This window comes from Mytilus californianus, unplaced genomic scaffold, assembly GCF_021869535.1.
Source record: "Mytilus californianus isolate M0D057914Y unplaced genomic scaffold, xbMytCali1.0.p SCAF_9, whole genome shotgun sequence".
Classification (NCBI taxonomy): domain Eukaryota; kingdom Metazoa; phylum Mollusca; class Bivalvia; order Mytilida; family Mytilidae; genus Mytilus; species Mytilus californianus.
The window spans coordinates 44,540,578-44,553,535 of record NW_026262745.1 but is presented as its reverse complement, the minus strand read 5'-3'; the positions used below and the strand labels follow the sequence as shown (position 1 = coordinate 44,553,535).

At 32.3% G+C, this 12,958-nt stretch overlaps 1 protein-coding gene across 1 annotated transcript; it reads left to right on the top strand.

Annotated features, from left to right (window-relative positions):
- Positions 1–265: 265 nt before the first annotated feature.
- On the top strand, positions 266–6,898 carry LOC127716097 (uncharacterized). The gene is made up of 2 exons (XM_052222187.1): positions 266–413; positions 3,491–6,898. Exon 2 carries the CDS (start codon positions 3,492–3,494, stop codon positions 4,608–4,610), a length of 1,119 nt encoding a protein of 372 aa, XP_052078147.1. The 5' UTR covers positions 266–413; position 3,491; the 3' UTR covers positions 4,611–6,898.
- The last annotated feature ends 6,060 nt before the right edge of the window (positions 6,899–12,958 follow it).

Below are 12,958 nucleotides of genomic sequence, written 5' to 3'. Positions count from 1 at the left end.
GTTGTTTTCAATTTAGACTTGTAAATATATATATATATATATATATATATATATGTATGAATCAGTCATAGATGTTTTATGCATACTACTTAAGGACAAGGATATATGCAAATCAGAAACAATTGTAGATTCATTCTAACGTGTCGTGTTCTAGGTACTGATATTATCCGATATTATCCGGTTGTCTCTCTCAGTATTGTAAAGTATCATTTTCCTCATTGTAGATTTGATTTTATTGTGTTTTTTCTATCTTCGATTTATTATTTCTACATTTCAGGAATTTCTTAACCTCTCATCCTTTCCATCTAGTATTTCATCAAATGAACACTGTAGTTGAACAGAAAAATCTGTTATCGGTTTGTTAGGGTTCGCGTGTAAAGGACCAATTTCGAGTTTTTATACTCAAATTAAAGGTAAGACTTTAGTGTTAGGTGCTATAATGTACGACCTGTAAATAGTTATCAAAGGCACCAGGCTTATAATTTGATACGCCAGACGTGTGTTTCGTCTACATTAGACTCATCAGTGACGCTCAGATCAAAATAGTTAGAAAGCCAAACAAGTATAAAGTTGAAGAGCATTGCGGACCCAAAATTCCAAAACGTTGTGCCAAATACGGCTGAGGTAAGTGTATGTATATACTTAATTTGATGTATGACGATATATTTTCTATTTTAGTCTGGTTTTAGTACCTGCAAACATGTTATATATAGATTCTACCACTGCATCGAGTGTGATACGATATTTATCAACTCGAGACAGTTAAATTTTCAAATTTAAAACGCGAGGCTCGCCGAGCGTTTTAAATATTTAAAATTTAACTGTCGAGAGTGGATAAATATCGTATTACACGAGATTTGGTGGTGGAATCTGTTTCTCTAATGATTTTCAAACAATACGCAGGCAAATTTATTCCTTCTTTTCGAATGATCTGCAAAAAGATGTGTTCTTTCTATGTGACGTCATCAGGCATGGTCGCCTTTTTTCATGCCGTCACAATAGGAAATTCAGAGGAAAGCAAGAAAATTCGACGTCATAATCGGATTTTAACCAATGAAGAACTGAGATCAAACGAACCACACGTTGATTAAATTTTTTTTTATACAATGGGTGCAGAAAGGGATAAATTGACGAAGAATTAGAGAAATAATTTTATATAATTTGTGTTATTATTGATGTACTGCTTCTATAGCTTACCGTGTTTGTTTTCTACATGCATTCTTGTTGTCCGTTTTTCTACGTGCTATTCAGTCACAACGAATGTCTCATCTTACCTTGGTCCTTAGATTGTGGGAAGAGAAGGGTTCGATATTAGATACTATATTTGACATTTGAATAAACACCTTTCTGGGGATGAAGACTGTATATTAATCGTATATGTCATTTGGGAGTATTGTGTCGACGGTAGGCTGTCTTATAGACGATACTCACAATAATTTAATAAGATGCCTTTTGAATTGAGCAATAAAATGACTTTATAACTTCTTTGTCTTGAACAAATAAATTGCATGCACATAAAAGTTATGATTAATGTACATTGGATTTAAAGAGTACAAGATCAAGCATGATACTTAAAAAAACAAGGGTAATGGGTTGAGTCTCGCGTCGTTTTTAACTTTTCTTTATTCTTTTAAGGATGTTCGCTACTCTGTTTCAAAATAACAAGCTTTTTAAAAGAGTGTTATAAATTGATAGCATATAAATAAAGGAACTAAAAAAGCAGAAAAAAATGAATGGTCCGTGTGCTTGTTTTCGAGATATAAGCCATTGAAAATTTGGCGGGAAATAATTATCTCTAGACTTTTCATATATTTAACATTGGCACCCTTTTGCTTTAAAAAATATGAAAAAATAACAAGGATTTTATAGCATTTTCAAATATGGCTTTTTAAACTATATGTAATAAAATTATGAAAAGAAAAGTAGGGGTTAGCGGGGAAATTTTTTTAATGGCAGTACATGGATAAAAACAGAGGATTCCGAATATCTGGCAAAAATTCAGAAACAAGAGGAGCGAACATCCTTAAATCCGAAATAAAGGGTTTCAGAGTCTTTTCGAAATTCCTCTCTACAAAGAATATATATTATATATACGTAATAAATAACCCGTGAAATGAGAAAAATCATTTTTTCTACAATCTATAACGACGTCGAGGGTTGTCAGTTTTCGATCTCACTAACTCTAACCCTAGATTAAGTTACTACTATCTCCTGCAAGTATGAAAGGTACGAAGTTTATCATAGTAAGTGATTCTCAGTTTATAAAGAATAAGGATATGAAGAATGATTGCCAATGAGACAACCATCCTTAAAGACCAATGGACAAAGATGACCGTACGGAATTCAGCAATGAACAATATCCATTCCGTAAAGGAGGTTATTCAAGGCTCAAGTACTGAAAAAATGTGAAACCATCCAAAAGAGAAGACAAGCGGCCTAAAGTATACTTCAACAATTATTGAACAACAAATGTGGTAACAAACGACAACAAGTAGAACAGGCAAATGAAGAATGTTTAACATGATTGTGATCGCTTAACCCTCCTTTAAAATGAATTGTGGTGTAACAACATAACAGTAAAACTCAGTTTGAAAACAAAACGTGTCTCGTGTCTTTATAAACCTAAACAAATAACAAAAAGACAAAATATAGAGAGTACAGGTCTTTACTTAAAGCTGCTTCAAAGGCAACTTTTAACATTAATGCTCATGTTCTCCCAGACTTAAATGTCAATCAGTACACTATGAGCTGTCTTCGAAATGCATGGCCTTGTGTTATGCAAAAATATGAGTATCGACAAGATATAAGTGTTTAAAATACCTGGATAGCAATGCATAATACTTATGAATTTATTAACTATGAAATATACAAATTAATGTTAGTACTGATAACTTCCAACATTGTATAAAGATCTTACTACAATAAATATATACACTTTAAGAATGGAGTTATTCAAAGAAATAATAATTTTATATGGATCGTATCTTAATTTATGAACTTATAAACAACATCACCGCAAAAAGTAGGATGCAATATTTCATTTGTCGAAAGATTTCTATAGATACAGGTTTCAAAAACAAATCTTCTATGAACATTTTTAGAAAGGTTGTCATTTGTGGTAAAGAAATCCCTGTCTAAATAATTTTTCAGTTTCATGCAGATTACGGTAATTGAAATCTAAAACTATATACACAGACATAGCAAACAAAATGGTAATATACACACCGTAAGAAGGGAGCAAAAAGAACACCACTGTCTATTGATACAAAGAGATGTGGGGTACATTTTGTACATCTCAAACCAACGAAACAAAATAAAGAAAACGCTGTCATTATCTTAACAGGAAGTAGTGAGAACACATCATAGTTATGATAGAAGCAGCATTTCAGTTAACCCAAAAACATGGAAAATTATATTCCGAACTATGAACTGTAGCATGCAGACTTTAACTAATACTATGAAGTTCACATTTTCGAATTATATATTGTAGCATGGCGAATGTAATTGACTACAATGAAGTTCTTAAGAACAGATATTCCGATATTTTACTCAGTCACACTATATTACTTATAATTGGAACAGTTATAGGGGTGCTAGGAAATGGTGCCACCATTGTTGTGTACTCAAGTCGGATCAAGGAAAGAGGAGAACGTTATTTCATTCCTTTGTTAGCAATCGTAGATCTTATAGCTTGTTTAACTATTTCGGCATATTACGTTATGAATAATACATATTTTTATGATTATCCAAGTAATACCGTGTGTTGTTTCCTTACATTCTTGCAAGTGTTTGCTTCCGGACTTTCGGCCCATATTCTACTTATCATAAGTGTTCAAAGGTACCATTTAGTATGCAAACCGTTTGGTCCAAAGATGACATTGTTCTGGAAAAAAGTTTCGCTGGCTGTTGCGTGTTCATTCACATTATTGTATGCATGTCCACTGTTAGGATTTTCAGGAACGAATACATCGGAAGCCGTTTTTATGAATCATACAATTAATACAACATCATGTAAATTTTCCAGAGTAGACACAAAAGCAACAACTATTTATTTTGGACTCCTAGCCCTAATCATAGTGTGCAATCTTGTTATCACCACTGTCCTATACATACCAGTCTTGAAAAGGATTCAAATTTCCTTTCCAACAAAATCGAAAAACATTTCTTTAGCCACTAAAAAGGAGCAAAGCATAGCCAGTCAAGACGTTTCAGAAACCAGCTTGACAAAGACATCCGGTATTGAGTTAGAATCTGATATCAAATCCACAGGAAACGGTAAATCGCCCGGAAAGAGTGACAACCTATACATTTCATCAAATCAAGAACTCTCAAATGATGCAAATCGAAATGAGGATCTTCCCTCTTATGCAGTACAACAATCTTCACCGAACGATAATTCAATTAATAAAGAAGAAGAAAAAAGAGAAAGTCCCAACAATTCTCCTAAATCAAAGAGCAGTTCAGTTGAAAAGAGAATAAGTATTATGTTTTCCGTTATAATACTTGCTTACCTTATTTCCTATATTCCTCCAGTTGTCTTCGTAATCCTTAGATACACAATTGAAAATTTTAACTATATAACTTTATCAAAACTAGAAACATTTGCTTGATTTTATATAGCACGGTTGATTTTTGTTAATCACCTTGTAAATCCTTTTATCTATTGTTATTTTGATGTAAAACTGAGAAGGGAATTGAAAAAGTGCTGTACACATGAATCAAAAGTACAGAATTAATTGTCAATGCAAATATTTTGAGATGAAACGCCTACAGAGGCAGAAAGTTTACTACACTACTGGTATACACGTTTTTATTGTCAAAAGAAGTAATTGATAATGAAGATAATGAACGATTGGTCTTTATTGTTCAGAGGCAAATATAAATAAAATATGATAATATAGCAAATTAAATTTTATGATTAACAAATGATACTACACTAAATATATTTTCAAACTTTGAATTGATGAAAACAAAGCTGGGAATAAAGGTGATATCCAAAAATAAGCAAAACATTATTTTATTCTGTCGATATAGAATTATTGAAGAAATAAGAGAAAAAGAAGAAATTGATTTTTTTTATTCTCTGAAAATGATTCTGGATGTTTATCTGTATAGAAGTGTTTATCAATAGTACTATAAAACTAAAATAATTCTTTACTATTCTGTGTGTAAATAAGTTTCAAAAAAAATCATACTAAGTTATCCAGTATTGCCCAGTTTTATCCATTTCTGGGAGTAATTGCCCAGCCCGGGAAAACCCGGACCTGGGTTTTCCCGTCCGTGTATTACTTTGCCAACCCTGTGAAAGTTTTTAAAAAAGCGTCTAAAGATAATCCTTACATATTAAAATTACCTTGTTGAAATATAACACAGAGAAAACCAATCGGGAAAATATACTGGTACGTGAAATTAGTTTTGAATCTTAGGTCGGTACTTCGTGTTTTTGTCTTTATGGTAGTTTATTTGTTGGTGCTTCGTGCCAATCTGAAGAGTCCTAACATTTCCAACTGAATTTAAAATATGTGTTCTTATGCTGTTCTGTTACACCACTGTTCCAATTTAGCTGAAGGTTGAGCGCTTCCAAACATGTTTAAAACCCTCCGCATTGTTTATGTGCGTGTCCCGTTAGGAGCCTGCTATTCAGCGGTAACCGTTGTCATTGTTGCTGTCTGTCAAATTTGTGATTAGTTAATTGTTTTATTGATATTCAGGCTGTTTGTTTTCTTTTTTGAAATTATTTAATTGTTTCTCATTTTTTTATGTCTGGGACTTTTATAGCAAACTATACGCTATGGGTTTTGATCATTTTTGAAGCCCATATGGTGACCTATAGTTTCTTACATCCACATTATTTGCATTCTGGTGGATAGTTGTCTCAATTGCAATCATATCACATCTACTTACTTTTATATGTACATTTCGTGTATCTATGATTTATTGAATTGATGATAAGAAATTGACTAAGTTCCTATGCGCCCTATTCAATGTAATCGTTATAATAACACATATACCACAACTGTAATTTCTCAAATATATCGCATTTGCATTATTGCATTCCAATAGAAATTATCACTTTACTGTTAACTATATGTAGTTTCATGCATTTATATGTTGTAAACAATTACATATTTCTAATGTTAATACATGGTACTCTAGAATAGATTATATTCAGAAAGAGATTAAATTACCAAATTTTGACCAATCAATTGGTTCTTTATGTAAGCATGTTAAAAATGAACTATATGAAAGTTATTTAACATTTTGGAATAGACTGAAGTACCAAACAATTAACTGAGAAAAAGGGAATCTTAGTACTTATTTTTCTATAAAATATTGTTTTAAAAAAAGAAAAATATTTAGAACTACAGGATTTAAAAAAAGATAGTCAATTTGTAAATTAAGAATAAGCGCTCACACTTTAAAAATTGAGACGGACAGATATTAAAAAAAAACATATAGATAGATCCAAGTGTCTTTGCTTAAATTGCACACTTGGTAAAGTTGAGGATGAGTTTCATTTTTTATAAGAATGTCCACTATATGATATCAAAAGAGAAGTTTTTTTCAATACATTTCAAACATTTGTTATAATTTCAAAAACTTAAATAAATCTTCCAAATTTTTATGGCTCTCGACACAAGAAAATGTATCTCTTGTGGAAAAAATGGGCTGTTATATTGGAGAGTGTTTTGTGAGGAGATCATGTCTGAATACTGATACTAAGTCTAGTAAATAATTTGAGAACGAATGCATATAATGTAATTTTATTATTTAATTGTGCATTCATAATATGTATTGTTGTTGGCTCTGATTCTGACCAATGCTAATATACTAAATATACATCTACATGTACACTGTGATGTTTATTGTTGTAATTATCAATTATGTCAATCAATTGTAACTGTTATGGACCTGTAATTTGGGAAATAAAAATATTCTATTCTATTCTATTCTATTTTGTAGACAAGGTATTGACATCATATTTTTTGTTGGTAAATTTTGTTCACAGACAACTATTTGTATATATGTCGTACGAGATATTATGTAGGTTCTGTTTGAGACAGTACTTTACAACTACTACTGCCATCGGTGTAGGTAATGCTATGCGGGATGTATAAATACCCGACCTCGTCCAAACTCATTTAAGAGGTACACAATGCTCCCCAGATGAACTAAGCAATCGCACCTATCTTTGTTCAGTGGCATCTGTGTGCTTGCATACACGGTATGTTTAAATGCACAATCACGTGTTGCTTACTGTTGTTGTGATCATGAAACTACAATTTGATTTTCTTTTTTTTTAGGGGAGGAGGGCAGGAGAATTTTTTCGGATGTGATATTCATTTTCACCTGTTGCTAGTCCAGCTCATATCACGTTTCAAGCAGAATAGTCATATTCATCCCGGCTGTCTTAGGAAAAATTATTTATTAAAGATCTTCACCTCAGAATAATATCAAATGGTTATTCTTTTATATATTTTCAATATCCATGGCGACCGTCTTGCTGCATGTCTGTATCAGATTACACCTTTTATGCATGATATTTGATGAGTGTCCCTATTTGGAACTTTGATCGGACCAGGTCATGTGACTCCTGCAGACAAACCCGTATACCTTACAACATCATATGTAGACCAAATATGATATTGATAGTTGATCTAAATTGTAATACTCACAGTCATTAAGAAACTCAACTAAGATTGAAATCTTAACATTAATTCTGATCATTACACTTCGAACATTCATTTTCATTCTTGTTTCTTGTATAGTATTTTCATCATGGTCAACAATTATACACAATATTGATGGACAAACAAAATATAATTTTCATCCTGCCTTGGGCAAAATTTATTTTTCAGTTATGACCAGCATATTCATTTTAGAAATTATCATGCTAATCAACCTCCCCAAATATCAAATGGTCATACCCGTTTCATTTGCGACATTGAATCCAAGAAACATCATTTGCACATATATTTCATCTTCCATGGGGCATAAATGTTTTTTTTTTTTTATTAAATTGTTTGATTCATAATGAAAGAAAAAAATGTCAGAAATGGAGCGACAAGAAGAAAATATATAACGAATATGTTGTATTTGTTCTTGCTTATTATTGGAAAACATTGTGATTAATTTTAAGTCGAAAAAATGTTTGCCACAAGAAATTAACCTATGATCATGCCTTTCTCTAAATATGAACAGTGGGTGCTTTCTTGTCTTACATTCGGGATGTTTTGCAAGTCGAATAACCTGGTTCAACCCACCACTTCTATTTCAAAGTCGGTATATTCTATGACAGCCTATCACCAATCCCGTGAAGATAGTTTGAAGTGTTTTCCCCAAAACTAGCCAGAGCATGGGAACTTGATTTTTTTTAAGAATATGTTTCGATATATAGATATAAGAAGATGTGGTATGAGTGCCAATAAGACAACTCTCCATCCAAATCACAATTTGTAAAAGTAAACCATTATAGGTCAAAGTACGGCCTCCAACACGGAGACTTGGCTCACACCGAACAATAAGATATAAAGGGCACCAAAAATGACTAATATAAAACCATTCAAACAGGAAAACAAACGGTCTAATCTATATAAAAACGAGAAACGAGAAACACTTATGAACCACATTAACAAAAGACAACCACTGAACATATATATACTTATCATATATAATTATTCTCTTTTCATAATGTAAAGATTTTTATTAAATTTTATTTTTGGGACGACAATTTGATATATTTAGGGGGTGGGGGCAAAGGGGGGGGGGGGGGGGGGGGTTGACGGATTAATCATTTTCATCTTTTGCGAGTCTCGATTATTTTCTTTTTCATTTCCTGCATTTGTTGAGCAAAATTTCATATCCATAGGTTCTTATCGACCCAGAATTTTCTTTACCAAAAAACCCATACGTCCTATAACCCCACCCCCGAATATCATACGGTCCGAGGCGTCTCCTAAGAAGTCCGATTTTTAAATCTCAAGAGCGGTTTTCGGTTTTTGATTATAAGCCATGGGTTCGGGTTGTGGATATCCATCTCCGAGAAAACAAAAAAGTTTTAAACCATAAAATGCTAGGTTCACAAAGACATGCTAGGTCCACATGTTCGAGGTGTCAGAGACCACCAATTCACACCCTCCAATTTAGAACGTATGTAAAAGTAGCCAAACTCTGACACAAAATAATGCTTTTGATGTCATTGTTTACTTTAACTAACCAACAAATTTGCAGAAATGAAACTTTTGGAAGTGAAATATATTTAGACCATTTTCAGCCAAAATTTACTTGTCTATGAGTTTGCATTAAAAATTGAGGATTAATATGCGCTCCATAGTATATATACTAATTTAAGATTTCCAGAAACCCATGGGTTATTTTTAGTAGTACTTAACATGTCTTCTGAAAGACAGTTAAATTCTTCCTTAGAAGTCTTTAAACATGGGTTGAAAATTGGCATGCGAAAGGTGATACATGTACAATTCAGGATATATACCTGGTTTCTATGAAGATAAACTTATGGTAAAATATTTAGAATGCTGTAAAATTTTCAAAATTTGGTTGAATAGATAGGGATTTAGAGTCTGACACCTCGAATAGAAATAAATTTACTCCATAGTATATATATACTAATTTAAGATTTCCAGAAAACCAGGGGTTATTTTTAATAGTACTTGTCTTCCGAAAGGCAGTCCTTTATAAACATGGGTTGAAAATTGGCATGTAGAAAGGTGAAACATTTACAATTTAGGATATACCTGGTTTCTATGAAGTTAAACTAACTTAAGGTAAAATATTTAGAAAACTGTGAAAATTGCAAAATTTGGTTGAATATATAGAGATTTAGAATTGGTGGTCTGACTCCTCGAATAGAAATAAATTTACGTAAAAAGTTAGAAAAAAAAGTTTAAAATTAAGAATGGTTTCTCTTTATTACACATCAACATCAAAGGAACAAAACCCGTTATGATAACGATCGATAATTACAAGTTTATACCTGAAGGTAAATACATTGTGATTGGACTGAATAAATAAAACTCTATTATAAGTAGTTTAAGTTACAGACAAATTGGTAAATCAAGCAAAGGACAAGGTACGATAAGCCCCCGTTTCGGCCCCCTATTTTCTCATTTTTCAAATTTTGTTTTGGAAAGCTACTTATTATGTTGAAATATTCCCTTAGGTTTGAAGTTTGTTTGGATGAACTTCAAAACCATTAATTTCAGCAACTAGGTGAGGTGAGGGGGGTGAAAGGGCATCGAAAACGCCAAAAGTAGGAAAAATTACGATTTTTGGCCTGTGTTTCTTAAAATTTAATAGCGTGCGCCTACGTGACCCGGAGAAAATTATGGCCGATCATGACAGCAAAAACAGTGATGATGACATTGTAATAAAAAAATTCCTGGGTCACGTTGGCGCAGGCACTTAAAAACTAAAAAATCGTTGTACGGAACACCTCCAAAGTGAATAATTATAATTACAATATCTGAATGATAACGGAAAGTTTACCCCCCCTCACCTCACCCAGTTGCTGTAGGACTATGCTACTTCGAAAGGAGAGTAGTATGCCTACCTAATAATGACTTCACGGTTCAGCTAGCAAGCAAGCTAACAAAAGATATTACCTTTACCTACACACTCAATGCAATCGGCTGTAATACTTTTTTGACAATTTCAGATAAGGTTCAAATTCAAAACGAAATTTAGATTTTCTATAGATTTCTATATACATGATATATATGCAGAGGCGGATTTGGGGGGGGGGGCCCCCTTTTGTCGGAAAAATTTGGTTGATTATATGCCAGCTTTAGCTGGCACTTATGGTAGAAGCATCGAATTGGAATAAAGAACGATAACTCTCTCTACATGATCAATCTAAAAAGTTTCGTCACTCTCGTTAAATCTCGTACGATTTTTAAAAAAAAAATCGAAGTTAATCAAGTCAAGTTATCTAACTCTTAAAAAAAAAAATTCTTTTTTTTTCATTATATTTATTCAATAAATATTGTATTCTTGCTTGGCTACAAATATAAAGTCAATTCTTCAAATAATGAAAACGAAATTAGCATTGGAATGTCCGTCAGGACATTGTCAGGACATTAGTTTAACCCTTATATTTTTAATGGCTGCCAGATTCTCGTTTAATCGCGACTTTGAAAAAACGGGACAAAACGGAATAAATTCTTTTTAAATACAACATGAATTTTTAATCATAAATTAAAACAGCTGTAAAAGGAGACTTGAGTCTGAGTGATACATTTATAGGTACATATATATTGTATGCACCCATATTGTCCAAAATAGGATTTTATGGGAAGATGGAGTTATAATAACCCATGATAATACCATGACTTTTGATAGGTATAGAGCATGTTACTTGGAAATATGTGGGCTACATCCATTGAAATTCAAGCTGCCAGCACATTATTTGGATGCAATATAAATAATTGCCTCCCGCAGTCGCCTGTATATTTCATGCATCAGTTTAAACCTGATCAAAACATTTTCCCTCTACTGAATACTTTTATCAGGGGCACATTTCAACCTATTAAAGCAATAAACACTAATGGCTATAACGTCACAGTTCCCAAATTGCACAGAGTACCCAATTTGCACCTTTTCAACAAAAATAACTGCGGAAATCTTACAAGTTTTCTTTGAGACTAAACAATTTGTATTGTTATGATTTGACATTATACATGTCTTTTAACATCGGTTAATATATTTAGATATACACAAATCATTCACAATGAGAATATATCAACAGATGAAGCATTCCCGGGAAAAAGTAAATCTACGAAAACGTCAGTGTAGTCACCATGCGAAGTTATCTAATTATCATCTTTTAAAAATGTTAGCAACTTCAAAACTACAAGTTAATTTTCATGACCAAAATAAAATAAAGTACAAACAAAAAAGCAATAAAATACTTCGCCAAGCACAGCCTGATACAACCACAGATGTAGATTTAGCATATAAAAAACACCAAAAATTTTATGTCAGTTGAAATCAAACATATTTTAATTTTGGACCCTTCAAACTTTAATATGGACTAATTTGAAAATGGGTATCATGTGAGCCCGAACATTTCTATTCACCAGCAGTCTCCAAGTACATATCTCCTTAATTTTATATGATAGTCCCACAAAAATGTTGAAAATGTGTACATTTAATTTTTTTTCTAGATTCTCTCATGTCATACATGTTAAAGCGGTACCTTTTTGGTCACTATTTATGTGTTCCGTCTAAATATGAATTGTAACACTTTATAGTGACTGACCAGGTCAAACAAATACTTCTCAAGAAACATGCAGAGAAGAAGACAACTTGGAACAGCACCAGCCATGCCAGACTATGTATGAATAAAAACTCAGATCGGAATAGCATGGACAATATGTTAGTTATATGTCCTAGTGAATAGTAAGGAGAGCTATCAATAATTCTGCAGAAAACGCAATTTTATCACTGAGGTTTATTGTACATTTTCTGTTCAAGATGATAAGGATTACATTTATACTGCTGAGCAGTGTTCTCCCCTCAAATTTTAAATAGCATCCCAGAAAATAGCAAAATCTTTAGATTATCAACTTAACAATCCTATTTATGGTTCCTTATGCTTAGATCAAAATGAAAAACCTGATCAAAACATTCTTCTAAACAGGCTCACTGTAAATTCAAACTCTTCTTTTTTAACAATCAGAATGATCCTCTTGCTGATCACATATATATGAGATGCAGGAAACTGGGAATACAATATGAACAACCAGCTAATTTAGAAAGTAAAAATAATTCAACAAACAGAAAGTGTTGTTTGCAATACTATATAAAAAAAACAACTACAACATTTAGATATTGATGAAAAAGATATTCCAAATCCTCCACCTTTTCATGAAAATCAACAAAAAATTAATTTAATAAAGTTATGGATTGTATAACAGTATTCATAGTTTTGAAATTAAAC